Source organism: Chiloscyllium plagiosum, chromosome 13 (genome assembly GCF_004010195.1).
Source record: "Chiloscyllium plagiosum isolate BGI_BamShark_2017 chromosome 13, ASM401019v2, whole genome shotgun sequence".
NCBI lineage: Eukaryota > Metazoa > Chordata > Chondrichthyes > Orectolobiformes > Hemiscylliidae > Chiloscyllium > Chiloscyllium plagiosum.
The window spans coordinates 48,202,523-48,226,313 of record NC_057722.1 but is presented as its reverse complement, the minus strand read 5'-3'; the positions used below and the strand labels follow the sequence as shown (position 1 = coordinate 48,226,313).

Genomic DNA, 23,791 nt, shown 5'->3' with positions numbered 1-23,791 from the left:
ACTCCTGGTCCCACCTCCCAATCCATTTTGCATCCCGCCCTTCAGCCCTATCCACCTTTTATAGTCTGTGACTTTATCTGATGGGTTTTGCTGGTTATGATGCTGCACTAGTAAACCGTAGGAATTTGAATTTTTTATTCAAGTCAGTTATTAAATCCAAAAGTTGATATTAGCAAAGATGACCATGAAAATACTGCATTGATTTATTGGTATTCCAGCAAAGATGATTTGCCGTTATTACTTTGCAATCTTGTGATGAATATGCTCTAAAAATAGTGCTGGAGATACTGAACATTTGAGTTCAGTCTGATTTTTTTTTTTCCCCAGAATACTTGCAACATTAACTTTGTATCAGTCTTCATATTCGCTGCCAGATCTGATACATTTCTAAAGCATTTTTTCAAGTTTTCAGCATTTGCAATATTTTGCTTTTATTTTGCATGTATATGACTCCAGAATAACAGAATTATGCTTGAATCTTTACTGACTTGTGAAATGGCTTAGTGAAGCATTATGATGTTTTTGAGCTGCTGCACAGACAGCAGTTTGCTCATCACTTTAGTTATTAGAGTTGGGCAATAAATGCTGGCCTTTCCAACCCTAGAACAAGTAAAAACAAGACTCTGATGCATTGACGGGCACATAGCAAGGAGAATGGTGTCGGCATTACAGACTGAGCAAGATTCACAATGTAAATGTCACAACTGAAGCTTTTATGGATAGGTCTAAACTGTGTATTCAATCTTCTATTTGGGACTAGTCAGTCTTACATTATATAGTGCTTTGATTTTAAATTTTATCTGTATTTTGCAGGCAAACAAGACTCCACTTCGTCCCCTTGACCCAAGCAGACTGACTGGAATGAACTGTGGCCCAGACTTCACACCACCTTTTGCAAATCTAGGAAGACAGCCAATTGGGAGAGGCCTAGTAAGTTAAATTTTGGCGATTACAGTCAAGTAATAAAGATGGACTCTTCTAAGGTGCGTTATTGAAGCAGTCATCACCTTGAAATATCAACTAACAATTTATCAAGTGCTTGTGACAAAAACATTTGACTAGGCGCGTATATATGTATTAATGGTGAAACACAATTCATGAGGTTATTGGTATTCTAATAGTTTAACCAAAAGCACAATGTCTGTTTTTTGCTGGGTTTTGTGCTTTCTCGTAAAACAAATTCATGCAATCAATAGAAGTTCAGTGGGACATGTTCACATGATTGTTCTTTTTGATTCTAAATGAAAAGGCCTGTACCTGCTAGAGTCACAAGTAATACATCTAAAAACAGTATATACTACATGATGTTCAAAGTAGAACCTTAGTGAAGATTGCCAAAATACTGAATTCTACTATTTGAATTGACAATTTGAAATGAGAATTTAACCAGTGGCTATATCATAGGAGGTTAGTCAAATGGTAATCCAGCACACTTTCTGCAAGAGCAGCTAACTTTAATCCCATTCTTTTATCTTTTTTCTGTAATCCCTGTGTCCTTTTTCACTTCTTTAAAACTAGGTTTTTCATATTGAAAACCAGAGTTGATTCTGCTTCTCCTTCATATTCTGGTATTGTATTTGCCAGTTTAAAAGGTTTTTCCTCAGATTAACTTTGGTTCTTTTGCTGTTCACCTCATATCATTGTCCTTTGCTCTCAACCCTCTTTCACCAGTATGACTGGTTTTTTTCTTTGCTATTTGCTATTTACCCTTGAGATTTTGAGTACCTCTTCTCATTCTTCATTCAAGTTTGTCTTTTACACAAAAAAAACTACCCCAGCTTCTTCAAACTTGGGGTTTGATGCTCTAAATGCATCTCCCGGCTTAAAGCTGAAACATATCGTTACATTTTGTATTTCCACATCTAATGCAATCATACACATGCATTTTCACTACCCTCCATTATCTGACATTGAGTACAAATCTGTTTTCCTCTCCCTGCTTCAGTTTTCTCTTCTGCACTCTCTTCTTCATAGCCATAACATTTATGCAACCATCTTTAGACCTCAACCATTCTTTGATCTTTCAACATTTGACAGTGTGACACATTTACCAACCATGCATACTGGAGGGTCATCCCTTCTTGATTTCTGGTTGAACTCTGCTGTTCCTATTGACCCTTTTATTTTAATTTGTCTTCACTTGTCAACTCCATTTATTACAAATTGGAAGGCTACCTGGTTTGGAGTTCTATTTCAAAAATTAGAAACAAACTTACTGTGTTATAAATTGCTTGTTTGTGGGCTGTCTTCCTTTGTTGGGCTGAATACTGAATCAGTGCTTGGAGGCAAGGTGAGATTCTTTTCATTAGCCAAGACTTTATGAAAGTCTTAAGTACAGTCAACTCACTTGGTGAGCATTTTTCCTGGTTTTAAATGGTTGTCTCTTTTTAAGTCAATGTATAACTGCAGAGTCTGATATCATTTTGTTCTGGAATTTTACTTCAAATTTAGCATTGTCTATTTATTTTTCTGAAGTAGTTTGAATTTTGTATGTTGAATTTTGGATATAGTAAATAAGAGGATGCTTTCCTGAAAGACTAACTGTATGCATGTTCAAATGTTTTAAAGCCTTCAGGTGTGGGTCCAAGAAGATCTCAGCAAGGCCCAAGAAAAGAGCCACGCAAAATTATTGCAACTGTCTCTCTAAATGATGACATACAACTTAAGAAGGCAGAACATGCCTGGAAACCTTCTGTAAAAAAACCAACTGAGGAGGATGACCCTGAAATGATAAAAACTCAGGTAAACATTTGACGCAATTTTTGGCCATTGGATGATGTTGCTATAGAAGTTTGGGAAGTTACATTTGTGTTCCTGTTTTAATGTAAATTGCATTCTCAAGTGCCACTGAGGAGATGGTGAAAACATTAATGATGTAAATATTGGTGTTTGTCCATAGGCCCAAGTCCTCAATTTATTAATTTGTGCAATAGATAAATATCTTTTTATAGATCATTTTAGTGCGTATTTTTACAGTTTTAAAGGCAGGAGTAGTAAAGTTTCATTTTTCAAAAAAAACTTCAAATGCAAGTCTTGATCAAACTTGAAAATGTAAGATGTTATTTTGTTTTTGATTTGTTTTGTTTCACAAAATGGCTTACTGGAAAGCATAACTTATTGGTTATTTTGTATTTGAGTGAGTCTGGTCATGTCATCAAATTTCCATGCTTTTCAAAAAAGATAGAACGTATATGGTGCAGTAACACAGAATAGCAGTAAGTATATGGAACAAGTTTTGATATGTGCATATGTTAGTGTTCAGTACGTCTCCAATTGAACAAGGAACATGACAGTGTTGGATCTGAGAAATTAAGTAGGCAAGTTATGATGGATTATCATAAGTGATATAAGTTAGTGACACTCCCATAATCCAGTGTAAAGAAATTTTGGAACTAAATCAGAAAACGTAAATTTACAAATGATCTTGTAGCTGAGTTCAGTGATTTTTTTTTTTGAAGAAAATACCTAGCACAAGTTGATTGAATCTGTGATTGCAGGGAAAAAAGTAATGAATAAAGGAGGGCTTTCAGGGGCGTGATACAGCACAAGTACAAAGTGGGCACATTCCTTTTGAAGGGAAAATTCAGAACATCCCATCTTAATGAACCATGGAGGTGAAATGACCTAAATGTTTGAACAAAATGGGAATAAAAGGCTGGCCAAATGTTTGGAGCAGCATCTAATAATAAACAGGGCGATTTGGAGTAGGAAAGAGGAGGAGCGTAACCGGCATCTAAAGATATGGAAGAGAGGAAGACCTTGTGTATCTGGAACAGAGTGGCAGCTTTTCAAGGCATGGGAGAGAGAAGCAACAGCAGCTTCATTTAAAAAAAGTAGAGCCTCTGCTGAAATGGGTAGTCCTAGCAGGGGATATATATACAGCATCTAAGAGCCAATTCAGTCTATTACTACTGTTGGAAAGCCAAAGTGTGATATCACAGGAAAACAAGTGATTGATGGGTATTTCTTCTGGGTCTTTTTTTTTTAGTTTGGCAAGTGATTTAAATTGAGATGAGAGCACAGACTATAGGGAGGAGAGCAAACTGATCATAGGGCCATGTTCAAGAGCACCATTAGTTGGCCAGAGAAACAAGAAATATAGGAATAGTGGGGACAACGGGGTAATAGATGCTGTTTTGTGTATCAAGTCGGAGTCCTGAAGGCTGTTGCCTACCTGGTGCTAAGGTTCAGTCATCTCTTCTGGGTTGGAGAGCAAATTGGAGTGGGAAGGGAAGAATCTATTTGTGGTTCATGTAGGTATCAACAATATAGATAGCACTAGGAAAGAGGTTCTGCTGAGGCATTATGAGCAGCTCAGTCTAAATTAAACAGCAAAACCATAGTAATCTCTGGATTATTACCTGAGCCACATGCAAATTAGCGTAAGGTAAGTAAGAGCAGTGAAGTAACTGCCTTAGCCAAAGATTATGGGAGAAATGGGTTCTGACTGATGGGGCACTTGTACTATTGGGGATGAGAGAGGTCCGACTGAGGAAGCCCTCATTTTAACAATGCTGGGGCCAGTGTCATGGTGAATCATGTATCAAAGGTTGTGGATGGAGCTTTTAATTAATTAGAGAGGGAGGTTCAGTTGAAGGGAAATATATTTTTAAAAATCAAAATTAAGCAAGAGAACAAAGATGCAGAGTAGTGGGAAGGTGAGCAATAATCAAAGTATAATGGAAAGGGGTGGAAACATGCAGAAGAGTGCAGCAGAAATTAATAGCAAGAACTAAATAACAGTAGTGAAATTAATTTAAGCATATGGCTGTTTTTCAAGTGCGGCACGGATTCAAATAAAGGGTAGGTGAGTTGACGGACAGTTCAGAATAAATGCCTGACTTGATAGCTGATACAAGATGCCCAAGATTGGGAACTCTATACTCAAGGGTTTGAGACCTTTTGGAAGAATCAGCAAAAAAAAAAGGAAGTGAGATAGCTTTGTTAACAAAGGAAGATATTGGTGCATTGTTGAGAAAACTATAGTTGCAGTTGATCATGATGTGGATTGACTATATGCCCCCAAAGAGTTGCATTGCTGCAGGGCAAAGTGTAAACCAGGAAACCATGGAGGTGTGTAAGAAGGGCACTAAAATTGTAGTAGGTCACCTTAATCTGCCTATTAACTGGACAGATCAGATGGGCAAGGGTAATTGGGAAGATGAATTTGTAGAATGCATCGAGGATTGTTTGTTAGAGCAGTACATTGCACCAGTTACACAGGAGCAGACTATTTTAGATTTGATATATAATGAGTGTGTTCATAAGACATCCTATAGTTAAGGATTCTCTAGAAGGTAGTGATCACAACATAGAATTTGAACAGAATAAACAGAATTTGAAATTCTATGGTCTCCAACCAATGCCCTCAACTGAAAAAAAACTGAAATTACGAAAGTATGAAGGAAGAGTTATCTCAAGCTAGCTGGAAAAATAGACTAAGGGGACAGTCAGTGGATGAGTAGTGGCAAAAATAGAAGCAATTTCATTACATTCAACCAAAAAAAAAACTCTGGTCAATAGAGAGTGTTTGAGGAGGAAAAGCCATCTGTAGTTAAGAATTACAGTTGAGGAGAACATTCAATCAAAGGCATGCAAAGCAGTGAAAACTTGTAGCAAGCGAGAGGATTGGATTTTATTTAGGAACCAGCAGAGGATAACTGAAAAGCTAATAAAAAGGGAGGAAAATTAAATTAGTGAGAAATACTAAAACAAACAGCAAGAGCTTCTAGGCATATATAAAGAGTGTATCTCAGCCAAGTTTGGGATCTTTGGACAATGCAATTGGGGAATTAATAAACAGAAATAGGGAAATGGCCAGTCATTTAAACCAGTTTTTTTTTGTGTTGTACTTGGTGGGGGACACTATAAAATTCTAAATAACTGAACTCAACAGGAAAGATCTTGTAACAGTCTCTATCATGAGGGAAAGGGTATTTGACAGACTAAAGGTGGACAGGTTGCCAGGATATGAAGTCCTACATCCAAGGGTTTTAAAGGGATTGGCTATAGAGGTGGTGGAGGCATTTGTTGAAACATTCCAGACTTAACTGGGTTTGAGGTGTGTTCCAGTGGATTTGATAAGCCATTAGTGTGATGTTCCCATTCAAGACAGGAGGCAGATGGGAAGTAGGAAACGAAAGATGGTTGGTTTAACCTCTCTCATTGGGAAAATTCTAGAGTCCATTACGAAGGAAGAAATAAGGCATTTATCAAAACTTTATGCAATCAAACCGAATCAACATGGTTTTATGAAAGGAAATCATGCTTGACAAATTTGTAAGAATTCTTTAAGAAAGCAACAGTTAGAGTTAATAAAAGGAGACCATAAGATGTAGGAGCAAAAATTAGGCCATTCAGCCCATTGAGTCTGCTCCACCATTCAGTCATGGCTGATAAATTTCTCAACCCCATTCTTCCACTTTCTTCCCGTAACACTTGCTCTCCTTGATAATCAATAACCTATTTATCTCTGTCTTAAACATACTCGATGACCTGGCCTCCACAGCCTTCTGTGGCAATGAATTCCACAAGGCATTCAATAAAATACCATAGAAAAGATTATTACACAGTGCTCATGGTATTTTGGATGGTGTATTAGCATGGGCTGAGGGTTGGGGAACACTCGGGAAGAAGATTTGGGATTAATGTTAATTTTTTCCTGAGGTTCTTTATGCAACTGTAACACACCAACATCTGTGAACAAGCAACATTTTATTAAGCACAGTACAGGACAACTTGAGAGAAACCCCGAACACACTCTGCCACGGTTGCGAAGCTTGTCCAGGGAAGCTCTCCCTGAACAAAGGAAACGGTCCTTCCTTTATAGAAAATCTTTACATGATAGTCGGTAGTCCTCACAAGACAACCTTCAGTCACTCACTCGCAGTCGCATGCTACTCAAGACACCATGCAATGACCACATCTCCAGCAACAATATAATGCAAATCATCCCTTAATGGTCAGATGTGAATTGTACTTTTTTTCGTAACTACAGGGGAACAGTCCAATTCTAACTACAGCGTTTTTATTGATTTCTGAATAGGGGATGAAACTGTAAATAGGAGATAATGTAAACGGCTTTGAATAATAGGAGATGAGAATGTAAATTTCCTACAATCTATCTGTAAGTTGAGATATCCCACCTGAGCCTCATGACATCCAATTTCCTGCAGTTCGGCAGAGCAAGTTAACTCTCTAATATTGTACATGGGTCATTTTCAGGTTGGAAGTATGTAGCTTGTGGAGTGCCTGAAGGATCTGTCCTCATACCTGAATTATTTAGTATCTAAATTAATGACTTGGAGGGAACAGAGTGTCATGTATCTAAAAAGTCTGTTGGTACAAAAATAGCATGTTATGATGACTGCATCTGACATTGCAAAAGGATTTAATTAGACTGAATGGGCAAATGGGGTTTAGTATAGAAAAGTGAAAAGTTATACAATTTTGTAGAAAGAAGCAAAAGTACAGTGTAGGGACATCTTGGTAGTTTTGTGTATCTAACATAAAATATCTGCAGGTGTAGCAAGCCATTAAGACGACAAATGGAATTCTGTCTTTTATTACAAGTGACTTGACATTTGAAAATAAAGTTGCGACAGTCTTACTAGTCCTGCAGTCTCATTAGAGAGATAGAAATGACTGGTGGTAGTTTAACTGGTGGGTCGCCATGCCTCCGGCAAAAGGAGAGGTTGAAAAGGAGACTCTTTCATGGTAACCTCAGACAGTGCAGGATTTAAACCCACACTGTTGGCATCAAGTTGGATCGCAAACTTACCTTTCAGCTAACCAGCAATAGAAGGGGTTCAATGAAGATTTCCCTGACTGATTCCTGGGATGGCAGGACTGATATGTTAAGAGAGACTGGATCAGTTTAGGTTATATTCATTGGAGTTTAGAAGAATGAAAGGGGGTCTCGTAGAAACCTATAAAATCCTAACATTAAACACAGGAAGGATATTCGATGACCGGGAAGTCCAGAACGAGGGGTCACAGGCGGAGGATATGCGGTAAGCCATTTATGACTGAACAGACATTTCTTCACCCAGCAAGTGATGAATATGTGGAATTCTGTTACCAAGGAAGTGGTTGAGGCCAAAATATTGAATGTTTCTGAGGAGGAGATGGATATTGTTCTTATGGGTGGGGTGAAAGTAGGAGCAGGGTACTGAGTTGACTGACCAGCCTCGAATAGAATAGTCTACTTCTCCTGTTTCATATGTTTCTGTGTAACCTGCAAGAGTCTGAAGGGACTGACAAGTAGATGTTTACATTGGTGGAGGAGTATTGAACTGGGCAGGGTTACAGAATAAGAAGACACTCAATTTAATAGTGAGAGGCAAAGGAATTACTTCTGCAAGAGGGGTCAGGAATGTCCGGAATTCCTTACTGCAGAGGGTTTTGGAGACCAGATTAGTGCAAGTATTTAAAGAGGAAATGGGTTTTGGAAATATCAGTTGAAAAGCTATGCTATGCTGTGTAGGCACAGAAGAGGAGCTGAGACCTGGGGCCATCGACCATGATCTTGTTGAATGGTAGGGCTGGCTCCTATTTCTTAACTTCTTATGAGATGATATCAAATAGAGATGACTGTTCAAACCAATTGAATTTTGCTCATTTGATAATACATATGAATTACGCTTTCTTCTTTTGAAATATTCAGTGATTTAGTTGAAGATTTATTAATAATAATTTTATTGCCTCCACATGAATGTATTATATTAATGGGTGCAATGTTAAAAAATATCTCAATATACCTTTTAGCTTGCTGACGGTTGCTTTGCTTTATGCTTACATAACGTTTAGTAGTGATGCTTTACTGCTTGTTTTTAAAATGTATATTGTAGAAGTTAAGTAAGCCTTATCTTTTTTAGACCAATTATCCACTCGTTATAAGTTGGTTTTGTGGAGGAGGTGCAAACATACAATCCAAAGCACTATACTTAGTGTTTGGCTGCTAGTGCTGTTCACTGGTCAATTATCTTGGATCTAGCCATAGCTCGGCTGAACTGACTGCTGCCATTCCTTAATTTGATGCATTGTTGTCATCTCTTCGCGAGTCTTATATAGTAATTATATAGTCTTATCAATTGTATTGTGACTTCCAAACGCTGAAGGAAATTGTGTACAAATGCAGTTTGGTTTTGTATGTTTTGCATCAGGAACCTTATTGAAAGTGTGATATGGTATGTAAATCAAAACCATACCTCAATACTAAACCTGAAGCAAATCTTGCCTGTGTCCTGGAATATAGATTGAAAGGGGAAACTATTTGACCAACAGTTTCTGCAAAGTATTTTTTTAAAACCAGAACTGTATTGTTTTTGGTCATGTGCTAGATTTTTTTTAACCATTTCTAGGCTGTCTGTTTCATTGTTTTTGTTTATCTGCTTGTGATTGATTTGGATATGTCTGGTTAGAGAAACTACTTTAATGGCTTGGTTAAGATTAGTTATCCCTGATCCATAGTGTGATTTTTTTGTTTAGCCACAATTGAAGCTAATTGAGCTGCATTGAAATGTCCCTTGCAGACGTTTTTAATGGTAGTTGGCTTTGAGTGACTGGATATGAACTGTACTATATAATGGATAACTAAGTATCCCTTAAAAGATTAAGGAGAGCCCCCTTTTTTCATTGTTGACAGTTCAAGATTATTGTAAATTGTTGGATTAGACGCATGCCTTGAGTCAGTTTGAGTCCGTTATGCTTCAGATAATAAATTGATTCTCACCAGCAATTCTTTTGGCTTCTAAACTGTTGATTTTTCAAAGCAAAGTGAACTTTATTTAGCTTTATTTCATGCCAATTTTGAATGTTTGTTTTAACACTGTATTGCATATATTTAGAATTAATCATTTTGCGATTGACCATCATTTGAGGCGCTCTCTCTTTTGAGTATGCTTTTGTAATTTGAACAAAATTGAAATTCTTGCACGATTTGTGCTAAGGAGATTGCAAATTATGTTCTGATTATGTACAAAGATTCCCAGTAATTGCCTTTTCTTCTAACTCACTCGCATTCCAAAGAAAAATGTGGCTTTTGCTCATCAGGAAATTGCAAAATCAAAATTATGATCTGGAGTCCTGCTATTCTGAAGTCTGTTTTAAACCACAAATAGCTGCAGGAATAAATAAAATGTACAACCCGAGATGGTTACAGTGGTATACTCTTTGTCTTCACCCTCCAATCAGTGCCAACCTTTTCGGATCATACAGTGTGAAAAACTGGTGCTATGTTCCACAATGTTGTTTGTAATAATTTCTGTATTAGTGCTTATCAATGTTTTTACAAATGATTGGTTGAAACACTGCAAGTCCTATTTCTGTGATTGCATGCATATTGATAAACATGTAAATGCAGTACGTGTACTCACTGCTCTTCTATATTTCTTGCTTAGGAGCTGTTCCGAAAGGTTCGCAGTATTTTGAACAAATTGACCCCTCAGATGTTCCAGCAGTTGATGAAACAGGTGGCAGATTTGACAATTGACAATGAAGAGCGGTTAAAGGGAGTAATTGATCTGGTCTTTGAAAAAGCTATTTCTGAACCAAACTTCTCCGTTGCCTATGCCAACATGTGCCGCTGTCTTACAACAGTAAGTGCTTTGAACTCCTGTTTCTACTTTGGAAGTATTCCAACAGTAATTGGGAATTTTAAAAACTAACATCTAACTGAGATATGTGCAATAAATGAGAACTACTATGTTGCTCATTTGAGTTTTTAGGTGTATGGTATGCCTCCCGGCTGAGGTATTCCAACATGTTTGTTTGATTAATTTTTAATAAACATCATTTGGCTAGAAAGTTATAAAACTACCTGGTAAGAATGCTGAATTATAGAAGGTTGCTTTCAAACTGAATTCAGTTTGCTAATAGATATATATGTCTGTCCAATTATACAGTTAAACCAGAGGTTTATGTTTTTATACATAATTGCATCACAATCTCTATGTTGCATAGGATGTGTGTATTTACATTATATGAAGCAATCTAAGTTGTACTTGGAATTAAAAGTCATGCATATGTGATTGTATGCACTGTCTACTTTAGGATTAAATTATTGCTTTTGTATTTTCCACAGCTTAAAGTTCCAATACCAGATAAACCTGGAGCAACAGTGAATTTTCGGAAGTTGCTGTTGAACAGATGTCAAAAGGAGTTTGAAAAAGACAAAGATGATGATGCAGTAATAGATAAAAAACAGAAAGAAATTGATGCTGCTGTTATGGTATGTAATTTAGTAATCTTTAAAATCATCTAAACTAAATTGCACATTTTGGGTAGAATTGAATGAGATTGAGATGCTTTCATGTATAGCTTCTGGTGTGACGTTCTTTGCTTTTTTCCATTTTTGCAACATTTTCCGTTACCTGTATAGGACGTAAATACTAGGGCAAGTGATGGTCACCATGAAACCCCTAATTGTCATAAAAACCCATTTGGTTCTTTGCCTTTTAGGGAAGGAAATCCACTGTTCTAATCTGGTCAGTGCTGCATGTGTCTTCATGTGCACAGTAATGTAGTAAATGCCCTTTGAAATAGTTTAGCGAGTCACTCAATTGTATCACTACGCTACAGAAAATTCAAAAATAAATGGAACTGGTAGAATGGAGCTACCAGAGATGGTGGCACAGTTGTATTCATTTGGAAACCAGTTGGGCAGGGAGTTCTCCGGATCCATTCTCCTCGTTGAATAGCAAAATAAAGAAGTGCTAAGGGTGGCAAGGCCACAAAATGTACTCTGGGTTGAGGACTTCAGTGTCTGTCACCAAGTGGCTTAGTTACTATGACTCAGCTGCTTGAATCCTAAAGGCTGTAGCTATTAGACTGGACCTGGCCGGTTTTGAAGGAACCAATGAGGTGTAAAATACTTGACCTCATCCTCATCTGTATCTGCACATGATAGTGCAAATAAAAGTGATCACTTAACAGTTATTGTAGAGGCAAGCCATTAGGGAAACTGGAATAAGTGCTGGTCCAGACAGTAAAGCCCACATTCCATGAACAATCTTTTCTTTTTAAAATGTTCTGAAGACTTGTGCTCCAGAGTTGGGCACGCCTCTTCCCAGTTGTTCCAATGCAGCTACAATACTTCATCTACCTATCAATGAGGAAAGGTGCCTAAGTGTGCTTTGTCCACAAAACATAGGACAAATTCAACCTGAGTCTACTATCTGCTGTCCCTTACCTGCCTCTATCATCTTGAGACCTTATTTTCTTGCATATCTTTTTGTCAGCAACTTTGGCAAATATATATTGCACTTTTTATCTGAGTCAATTTAGATTATAACTAGTTGAATGCCAGGCAATGATGTGCAACAGGATAGAGTCTGTTCATCTCTCCGTCATTCATTAAGTTCCCCAGGACCAAAACCTGTAAGTTACCATTGATCAGAAACTAAACTGGACCAGCCATATAAATCACAGCGGTTATAAAAACTGGTCTGAGGTTTGGATTTCTCCAGTGAGTAATTTGCCTCCTGACTCCGCAAAATAGCTGTGTTTTGCAAGGTACATGGATTGTGATGGATTACTGTTAAATTCGCTGGATCGTACACTGTCCAGGACAAAGCAGTGTATGTGATTGGCGCCTCATCCACCACATTAAACATTCACTCCCTCCACCACTGGTACACTGGCCTCAATGTCTACCATCTACAAGATTCACTGCATCATTCACCAAGACGTTTCTGGCGCAGCATTTCTCAACCACAGCCTCTCCTATCTAGGAGGAAAAGAGCAGCAAATGCTTAAGAATCGTCCATAGGTTCCCTTCCAAGCTATGCACTATCCTGACTTGGAGCCTATAGAGGAACCTTGATTATCCGAAGGACACGAGCAGGGAGTATTTCGTTTGGATAATTGAATGACGGACAACATAGTTCAGCCACTCATCGAGGTTCTTCTGCGGACAACATAGTTCAGCCACTCATCGAGGTTCTTCTGTATCTCTGCTCCTTCACTTTTTTGCTAGATTAGAATGCTGGAGGTCGTTCTCTGCACTGAGTGTAGCTGTGCCACATGAGCTGCAATGCTTGAAGAAGTTAGCTCATCATTTCTCTCGGAACTGGGGTTGGAAATCTCTTCTAATATTGAGTGAAATTACTCAGTCCTTTCTGTACACATCAGATACACGAATGCAATGGTTATATTATGTTATAAATAACCTATTAAACCTGCTTCAGTTCAGCCTGATGTAATTCAGATGTGTTTTTTAAGAAAAACTTGTGGCTCTGAAACTTCCAGATTGTTCTAAAAGCTTGATTGGTTCATCTGTTATTTTGGGAAGTAAGCATACTTTAATCTGAGTAACCTGTATGATTTCAGATTCAACAATATAGTTCATCCTTAACTGCCTGCTGAAATGAGCTAGCAAGTCACTTAGTTGTTCCTGCTAACTAGTTGAGAGTAACAGATAATGGGCAAAAAGTTCTGGCACTGTTACCAACATCTTTGATCTACAAATAACTTTTATGATCAAGGCTATTTTTAAAAGTAATTGGCATGAGAACAATTCACTTAAGTGTCCAGTCGAGTAAAATGCAGAAGGCTCCTTAGTACAACAAAATGCAAATGTTGTTTAGATTGGTGGTGCATGAATTGATTTTGTGCTGCTTTCAAAATTACTGCAATATGGAAATGTTGCTATGCAAACAGTAGAGTCATAGAGATGTACAGCAATGAAACAGACCCTTCGGTCCAACTCATCCATGCCAACCTGATATCCTATCCTAATGTACAATTTGCCAGCACCTGGCCCATATCCCTCCAAACCCTTCTTACTCATATACCCATCCAGATGCCTTTTTAAATGTTGCAATTGTACCAGCCTCCACCACTTCCTCTGGCAGCTCATTCCATACACTGTTCACTCTTTGCGTGAAAAGAAGATGCCCCTTAAATTTTTCCCCCCTCACCCTCAGCTTGTGCCCTCTAGTTATGGACTTCTCCACCCCAGGGAAAATACCTTATTTTGTTCACCCTATCCATGCCCCTCATGATGTAATAAACCTCAGCATCTGGTGCTCCAGCAAAACTAGCCCCAACCTATTGAGCCTCTCCCTATGGCTGTTTGGGGTTTATGGGCGGCATGGTGGCACAGTGGTTAGCACTGCTGCCTCACAGCGCCGGAGACCCGGGTTCAATTCCTACCTCAGGCGACTGACTGTGTGGAGTTTGCACGTTCTCCCCGTGTCTGCGTGGGTTTCCTCCGGGTGCTCCGGTTTCCTCCCACAGTCCAAAGATGTGCAGGTCAGGTGAATTGGCCATGCTAAATTGCCCGTAGTGTTAGGTAAGGGGTAAATGTAGGGGTATGGGTGGGTTGCGCTTCGGCGGGTCGGTGTGGACTTGTTGGGCCGAAGGGCCTGTTTCCACACTGTAAGTAATCTAATCTAATCATACTGTCTTCAGGAACATTTGACAAATAAAGGAAATACAATTGAGTACAAAATGGTTGATTTTTAATCAGCCATTGCACAGATTGTCACATTACGCACTGAGATTGCCATTTCTGTGTAATCAAATTACATATTCATTGAAGCTGCTCAAGTTAACTTCCTATAGTTTTTATCACTGGGTATTTCTCCCAGGTTAATTGATTTTTTTGAATTTGCATGAAGTCAGAAATAATAATCTTTTTCTACAAATCTTTGTGATGAAAAATGTACACATTGCATCCCTTTTCTTCCTCTGCCTCCTCATTAAGGCATTTGCATTCAAAGTTTACTACAGCTTAGTGGATAGGTTACGTGGCTATTTTGAATGATCATGTGGAACTTGATGCCAATGCTGTTATGCTTCAGAAAGTTCATCAGTGTTTTGTGGCATTCTTAATCCTATTTGGGAAGTGAAAAAAGAAACTTGTGTGGCATACAATGTAAACTTTTTTTCCATTCTCGCTGAGAATTTAAATTCACTTTATTCAGTATGTACTAATCCATCTTATTGCCATGCACAAGCACCTATTACCGTGTGTTATATAACTTATACCACTAAAGCTGAATAAGTTGTATTGTTCACTAGAGTACACAAAAGCATTAATTTACTTTGTTGAGCAATTTATTGTCATATTAATATACCCCTTATTCATTTGTTGTCCAGTCTTTCATTTTAAAGTTTAACTATTGTCCACAGCCAGATATGAAGCTAATGTTTCGTTCAACATTTACGTAAAACAAGGCTGAAGCCGAACTTACTGATTTCGTATTTTCCTCCAACATAATACAAAATATCAATAGCAGTAAATCTTGAATTCAGAAATAAATTCCCTGTAGAAGTGTTTGTGCTATCTATGTATTTTCAATCAAATAAATCTGTCTGGTTTCACTTCTCATTTCTTCAACTCACTGAAAGCACTGACTGTTCATACATATGAAATTGTACCTAGCAACAATCAATCTTGCCTAGTAATAATTTGTCATGTTAGTGAAGTATCTCTTATTTTAACTCCTGAATTTAAATGTTGCAGGGATGTGGTTTTGATGTAAACTTATATTGTGCAATTCTGCTCATTCCAGTCAGAGGAGAAAGCCCGCCTCCAAGAAGAGCTAAAGGATGCAAGAGATAAAGCTAGACGTCGATCACTAGGCAATATCAAATTCATTGGTGAACTTTTCAAACTGAAAATGTTAACAGAACCAATTATGCATGACTGTATAGTGAAGCTGCTAAAGAATCATGATGAAGAATCACTTGAATGCCTATGTAGGTTATTAACAACAATAGGCAAAGACTTGGATTTTGAAAAAGCCAAAGTAAGTTATTTAAAAACTTGCCGAAAGTACTCAGTACAATAATAACTAGTTAATGTACTTGATTTCTCTGGAATAAATAATCTTCTGTCCTTATTTTACCTGTAGCCTAGAATGGATCAATATTTTAATCAGATGGAAAAAATTATTAAAGAAAGGAAAACTTCATCTCGGATTCGCTTTATGGTACAGGATGTGATCGATCTTCGACAAGTGAGTTCACTTGACTAAGATGGTAATTGACTTGTATCTGTGTTAAATGTTGATTTGTTAAAATGCCACAAACAAGTTCTGAATATTTTTGTGCTGTGTATTTGTTTAGTCTCTTACTGATATTTTTGGAAAAGTACACTTTCTGCTTTTCTGAAAGCATTGTTTTTTAAAAGATAAAGTACTTCGTCAGAAATAGTGAAGTATTTAGGAATGCTCAATGCTTTCATTATTCGTTAATAGAATACGAGTAACTAGAAATTGCTAGCTGTGTATGTATCCAGCTTGTGCTGTATCAAGCACCTATCAAAGCCAGAGCATAACCATGTTAATAATTCAGTACCACTAATAGGTCAGCCTTTTCCAGTTATTAATTCTGAGCTTCTGTCCAATATATTAAAAAGATCATGAACAAGCTACAAAATAATTCAGTATAGTGATGTTCATACTTAAGATAAATTGTATTTTTCTATTCGTTGTTTGATGTGGTTTTGGATTAAATTGTTGTCAAGGGATATTTCTTAGAATCCCTGCAGTATGGATGCAGGTCATTGAGTCCACACTAACCCTCCTAACCCAATAATTTTGCATTCCCTGTGGCTAATCCACCTAGCCTGCACTCTATGGGCTATTTAATGTGGCCAATTCACCTAACCACCACATCTTTGGACTGGGAGGAAACTGGAGCACCAGCGGAAACCCACTTAGAAACTGGGAGAGCGTGCAGACTCCCCACAGACAGTCACCTATGGCTAGAATCGAACCCTTGTCTCTGAAGCTGTGAGGCAGCAGTGCTAAACACTGAACCGTCATGCTGCCAAGTTGATGAGAACAGTAAATTTTTTGTTTATTTCACATTTCTAAATAATCATAATCTTCTATTCCAATGTTTTAATTTCTAGAATAACTGGGTGCCGCGAAGAGGAGATCAGGGACCCAAGACATTAGAACAGATTCACCGAGATGCTCAGATAGAAGAACATCAACAGCAGTTAAGAGTACAACAGCAGCTCCTATCCAAACAGGATAAAAGGAGGGTTGCTCCAGGCACCAGTTGTGCTGGTGAGTTTAATAATATTTAATAATTTTTAAAAATTAAAATTGAGGTTGGCAAATTTGTTCATTCTTGAAAGTAAAAAGAAAGTATTCAAGATGGTTTTCAGTCCATGTCCTGGTGTGCAGACAATTCCTACATGGACTTTTAAACACAATTTATTCAGGGTATGTCAAGAATTTAAAGGCTTTTCAGAAGGATAACTGCATCAGACTTTTCAGATATTATTCAAAACTTTCTCAAAGAAGATTTTCTCAAAATCAAGACGATGAATAGGGTAACTTCTGTTTCAAGCTGAACATTAGCTGAACTACAAATAATATCCCAACAAAATATAACGTCTCTGCCATAAACCAGACATGTCATTTACAGTAATTTATCCATACAGTAATATATCCAAACAGTCACCTTATGCCATATGACTAACAAGTATATTTAATAACATCTCCCAATTTCCTTTCAATGACCAAAATATTTAAATTATCTCTTCAACCTTTTCAAATGAACCAGTGTCTGCTGATTTAAATATGAAGGGAGATTGCAAGCATTTCTACAAGCATCACATTTAGGAAACTTTTTTACTGTAATGATTGGTCATATGCAATTCTGTTGACATTTTGTGTATTGTTTTGAAAATAGAACAAAATTTGAAACATTTACCTTCTAATCCTAAAACCTGTTTGTTTTAATTTTTATTTGATTGGCATTTTTACTATGGGTAATTATGCACTGCCACTGTCATTGGTTCGGTTTGTTTTGAAGTTTGGTACAACTTTAACAGTACGATTCTCCAACTTCCTCAAGTTTATTCTGAGTGGAATTCCTGCTAATGTGAGGATTTCTTTCTAGCACACACTACAGAGGAATCTAGATTATCGGAACGTGTTGGGTGGGCACTTTTTTTTTGTTCAGAATATTGATTATTTGGCTAACTGATTTCCTCTGGGGCTAGGAGTTTTCTGTGACGGTTGCTCCCCGTTCAGGAGACTAGGCAGCAGCGCGCGAGAGACCACGCCCGCCCCCAACCCCGTCTGCTCCCCTACACACCCCCCCCCCCAACGTCTATCCCCACACACCATCCAACCACTGTCCACACCCCCTCCATCTGCCCCCAACCCCAGGGCAGCCAGACTGTACACCAGCAGTAAGACTGCTGCTACCTTTGTTAGGTAAGTCTCCAAATAACACACTCGCATGCGCACAACGTTTTGACAGGTTCCACCGTTGCCCTGTGTAGGCCAGTGTTAGAGACATTATCTGGGGGAAGGGGGGCTTAGAATTCACCCCATGTAGAACTCCAGGGGAAGTATGGTGGGAGGGGGTGAGAGAGAGCGGGGGAGGGGATCCGGGAGGTCACTTATTTAGAGACGGTGCCTGAATTGGCCAGGACTGTTCTTGGCAAGATTTCAATGAGCCGAATTTGTTTTTAATCATTTTGGACCTGTAAACAAAAGAAGCGATCAGGGTTGAAACAACTCTTTGACGTAATGTTTCTATCGGGACTTTGTGATCCCCATTGGATAATCCGATATTCGGATAATCGAGGTTCCTCTGTATTTTAAATAGATTTACACTGGTTGGGCAGTTCAATTAATAGTCTCACTCAGCTGTTCACTGAAAGTAACAAGTTGTACATATCTTTAAACTAGATGATATTTCATTAATTTGTACGCATTTGCAACCCAAGGGCAAATTTGTTTACATTGCTGATGTTCTTTAACCCTCATTTGATGGTGGAGCTGCTAGTCTTAACTGGGCTTCAGTTATGGTTTTTTTTACGTGACACTCCCCTTATGAGATTTTAATAAGTTAATTATCTGATGTCCCTAGGTGTCCGAGGAAGTCAAGGCATTGATGAAGCTGGATGGAATACTGTGCCAATTGCCAAAAATAGTAGACCAATTGATACTAATCGGCTAAGCAAGATTACTAAGGTGCAGGACTGTTGTCCTTTTCAAATTCAACTGCACATTTGGTATATTAAATATAAGCAATTTCTTCTTAACTGGAATTTCTTCCCAATTTCTGTAAACAGCCAGGGGCCATGGATTACAATAATCAAGTGTTGGCACCAGCAGGTCGACTTGGCGGCTGGGTTAAAGGAAGCAGTGGTGGATCTGGAAGCAAGTCTAGTGATACAGGTATTTTCACTCTGGATACAATATTATGGCATGTCTTTCTTGGCCAACACCAACAGTTTCTATTGACCATTTCACCAATATTATTGCAACCGCAGTCATGTCCTAGTAATTTAAATTTGTTGACTGTTGAGAGTAACTTTATTCATTTTAATCTTAACCTGCAAAAAAGCATCTCTCCTAAAATGAAACTGTGCAGGTGTAAAACATTCTTCCTAGACACCCTTTTTTCCATTCCTGGTTTAATTTTGTCTTGTTGTAATGCACTTTAATTTGTTCAACTTACCTTTAAACTACTATCTCCCCACTTTGATAAGGTGAAATTTTGAACAGGGATTTTCTTTTGCTGATACCTGTCTGCTTCATGCTAGGTTTAACACTGAATACAGTCCATGAATGACCGTGAGCTGCTATATGGTCTGTGCTAACCAGGGTATCTCTGTTGGAATGTGGGTGTACTGGGTATTGAAAAAGGATGGAAGGGTCTGGCTGAAATGTCCTGATATTTGTCACAATTTTGGAAGAAACTGAACAAATTGAGGAATTTGTCACATTACTTGGAGATTATCCTTTTTAAACATAAACTTCGATTTGCCTCATTTTTGAATTTGTTGACATTACTGCTTATAAGTTTTGAGATTGATTTGCATGTCATTCGATTGAAGTTGCACAGTAAAGACCGTGATGACTTAATTAGAAGGAATAGATTTTCAAAGTGCTTTGTATTTGTCTGTTCCTGCATTTATAACTAAACTCAGTTTGTCTGCCTTTGCATATCCTAGAATATGAATTAATATGTATTGATTTTCTCTCTTAAATTTAAATTGTCTGCATGTTTTGTTTCAAATTGATCCTATGCTGTGTGTGGATGGAATAGTAACTTTAAAATTGTATTCCTTTTTATTGCTGCCCCCGATTAGTGAAAACATCTTCTCTGTATCCATTGATTCAAATCTTATCACTTCAGACACTCAGATACCACAATTACCTAGGCTCCCAGGAGAATGTGAGCCTTTGATTATAATTTTGACTATTTAATCCCTGGTATTTTGATGCAACCATATTTGACTCTGAAAAGTAATGTTTCTTTTATGTGCATCCAGTTGTCAAAGTGCAGTCAAAGCAAATATCACTCTATTGTTTCTTGAATTGTCTACAGGTGTGACTAATAATTTCTGTTTGTTTACTTAGGTGTGGATTCAGGAAGGCCAGCCACAGCGACATTGAACAGATTTTCAGCGCTCCAACAGTCGTCATCTACAGACAGTTTTGATGCACGGAGAGTTGTCCCCAGGCAAGTTGGTGAAATTGTTGCTTATTATTGGTGACTGAGCTTTTAAATTTGGTGCATAAAAGAAGTTTCAATTGTTAAAACTCAACTATGCTACATGGATTACAAATGCAAATTTAATTCTGAGATACATGTACTCCATTATTTAGGAGTCCTAGAGGTGCACAGCATGGTAACAGGCCATTGGGTCCATCTCATCCATGCTGACCAGATATCCTAATCTAGTCCCATTTGCCAGCACTTGACCATTTCTTAAACCTTTCCTATTCACATACCCATCCAGATGCCATTTAAATGCTGTAGTTGTACCAGCCTCCATCACTTACGCTGGCAGCTCATTCCATGCGTGCACCACCCTCTGCGTGGAAAAAGTTGTCCCTTACCTCACTTAAAAATCTTTTCCCTCTCCTCCTAAACCTGTGCCTCTAGTTCTGGACTCTCCCAGCCCCGGGAAAATACCTTGTCTATTTACCCTATTCATGTCCCTCATGACTTAAAAAAATCTCTACGGCCACCCCCTAGCCTCCAATGGCCCAGGGAAAATAGTCCCAGCCTATTCGGCCTCTCCCTATATAGCTTAAACCCTCCAACCTGGCAACGTCCTTGTATAACCTTTTCTGAACCCTTTAAAGTTTTACAACGTGCGTTCAATAGAAGGAAGACCAGAATTGCACATAATATTCTAAAAGTGGTTGAACCAATGTCCTGTGCAGCTGTCGTCTGATCTTCCACCTCCTATACTCAATGCTTTTGTTTAATTTGGAAATAGCAGCAGCATATGACTTGACTTAACTCATTTTGGAGCTGTGCATAAAATGTACATTTAAAAAGCAAAGCTAAAGCAGTTGTATCACTTTTCAAATGGTATGATGTCAGATATAAAGCAAAACTTTGGGAATAAAAGTAAATATTCTGCATTACTTTAGGCTCTGGGCAGATGCAAAGGGTGCAGTTATTACATCTGGGTATTTTTATTGCTGTAAAATTAGAAATTGATAGCTGTGAAATACAGTGCTTTATCAGAAAGTGTTTCATCCCCAAGATGAGCCCATGCTATATAAGGATAAATGCAAAATAGTTTTTTTCTCTCAAACTAAATTTGTTTTTAAAATAAATCCAGCAAAGCTAAAAATTGCATACAATAATGTGAAATTTGAGTTAGTTAATTGTGTAATACAGATTTTATTTTGTGGGGGATGGCAACAGGAGCAGTTCAAGTCGTGATAGAAGTGAAAAAGGCGAGCGTGAGAGAGGAGACAGATTTGAAAGGAGCGAACGTCACGACAGAAATGAGAAAAGTGATCATGGTGAAAAGAGTGATAAAAGTGATCGTGCTGAGAAACTGGAGAGAAGTGATCGTAACAGACCTCAACTTACTAAGAGAAGCTACAGCAAAGAAGTAGATGACCGAAGCAGGGAGCGAGAGCGACGAAGTTCTCAAGAACCAGTCAGACGTGTAGCCAGCATGACAGAAGAAAGAGATCGAGGACATGTGCGAGATCAGAGCAGAGAATCTGGTAAGTTGTTTAGCATTGTTGGAGTTCAAAACCAGACAGAATATGAAATGTTAAAACAATTCTGAAAAATATATCTGCTCTAATTAATATTTTATTAAATGCAAAATAACTCTTCTCTCATTGAAAACCTGTTCTGTAAAATGGGATTTAAAAGAAAAATACATATATGCAGAACCATGCCCTGAGGCTGTGGTCCTAAGCTGCATTCTTACTGATTTTGTTTTAAGTCTTTTCCAGCAAGATTTACTGGAACCGCTACTGTAGTACAAATGACCAGATTCTTAATTGAATGTCTTTGTATGCACTGTTGAGATCACACTTTTTTCTTTTTGCCTTCCACAAAATCTTTTTGACTATGTTAATGTCCAGGTAGGGAGGTGTTCTTGGCAAAACACATGCACATTCTTAGCGTGAAGTTATTCTCATATTTCAAGTTAAATGTTGTCTGCTGGTTCAAAATTAGAGACAATTGCATGATTTTCCTGAGCAAAAGAAGGTGGAATTTTATTGCCTGATTAATCCCAAGGAAAATAATGAAATATCAAACATGAGTATCAAGTGAAGAAAAGGGGCGAGTGCCTAGTGCAAAAAAGAAGTTTTTAAAAATAGGCATTTTAAAAAGTCGCTAATATCCTTAAAAATTTTTAACCTGAGCCTGTGTTTGCTGAATTGATGTCTTGCATCTTCAGCAATGGCTAAATTTGCACGTATCCTTGAGTTCTTGGTGAATGGATGTTTCTCAGTTTTGTCTTTTCACCAGATGCACTTTCTCAAGAGGCTGAGAGAGGAAGCCTTCAGTTTTTTTGTCACAAATCAATTTTCTTCTCTTCCCCTCTGCCAGAAAAGCTGTTGCCGAAAGTACAGTTCCTTTGTGTATTCCTCGTTCTCATGTCTCAGCTATTTAATTTATAAGTGACTTTTGTACCCAACTATGTGAAGGTATAAATCAAACAGGGATACATACATAAGTGACTACCTTCAGTCTTTTTTAATGGCAACTTAATTTCAGTGCAGGTTATTTTTGGTTTCTTGATAGCACAATTCAAACTTGTCATGTGCCCATTGTAGCCACCTCAAATCAGTTTATTTCCTTTTTCTCAAACCATCTCAATCCCAGGCAATGAATGTCAGATAATTGAAGTAAAAGAAATTGATGGTTCTTGAATACCATTATCACAATGCCTACTGCGATATTCTTGTCAATTTTGCATAGGCTTGGGCAGTCTGTGCATATCCATTGTTTTGTGGTTTATGATTAGATTAATGGGTTCACTCGCCTTTTGATTATTTTAAATCCCACAATCTGTTGCAGCTCTTATTAATTCATACCTGATTTAATAGGTTCTAATGTCAGTTGTATTCAAGAAGATTAGGTTACTACTCGAACAATGTATTCTTAAGTTTTAGCCACACTGTTCAAGATATTTTTTAACAAAACTGATTCAGAGAATTCTGGAACGGGTGCAAGTTGAACCCATGCCTCCTGCCTCAAAGGTAGGGATACTACACTGCTGCAAGAGCCTGACCACGCTGTGTTCAAGATATTTTCTAATCAACCTATACAGAGATGTTGCATACTTTTGGAGCGAGTGGGACTTCAGCTCAGGTATCCTCGTCTCAAGTTAGGGACACCTCCCTTGAACCCCAAGAGCCCCTAAAATGGAGGGAATTCACTGTCAAAACAAAGAAGCTTTAGATCTTCAGTTTAACACTCCGCTAACTGAGATATTTGAGCTCAGAAGCCATACTGTCAAAATATTTTTCTAATCAACCTATTGAGATGTTGCTATACACCTGGAGTAGATAGGACTTGAACCTCGTCTTCCTCG

At 38.0% G+C, this 23,791-nt stretch overlaps 1 protein-coding gene across 1 annotated transcript in view; it reads left to right on the top strand.

Annotated features, from left to right (window-relative positions):
- The window catches only part of LOC122555982 (eukaryotic translation initiation factor 4 gamma 1-like), a 110,794-nt gene that overhangs the window by 70,299 nt on the left and 16,704 nt on the right, over positions 1-23,791 (top strand). The window contains 11 exon segments of the mRNA XM_043702322.1: positions 814-930; positions 2,569-2,742; positions 10,401-10,598; positions 11,084-11,230; positions 15,519-15,755; positions 15,861-15,965; positions 16,865-17,024; positions 18,847-18,950; positions 19,052-19,157; positions 20,346-20,448; positions 21,652-21,962. Coding sequence (XP_043558257.1) covers positions 814-930; positions 2,569-2,742; positions 10,401-10,598; positions 11,084-11,230; positions 15,519-15,755; positions 15,861-15,965; positions 16,865-17,024; positions 18,847-18,950; positions 19,052-19,157; positions 20,346-20,448; positions 21,652-21,962 — 1,762 coding nt within the window.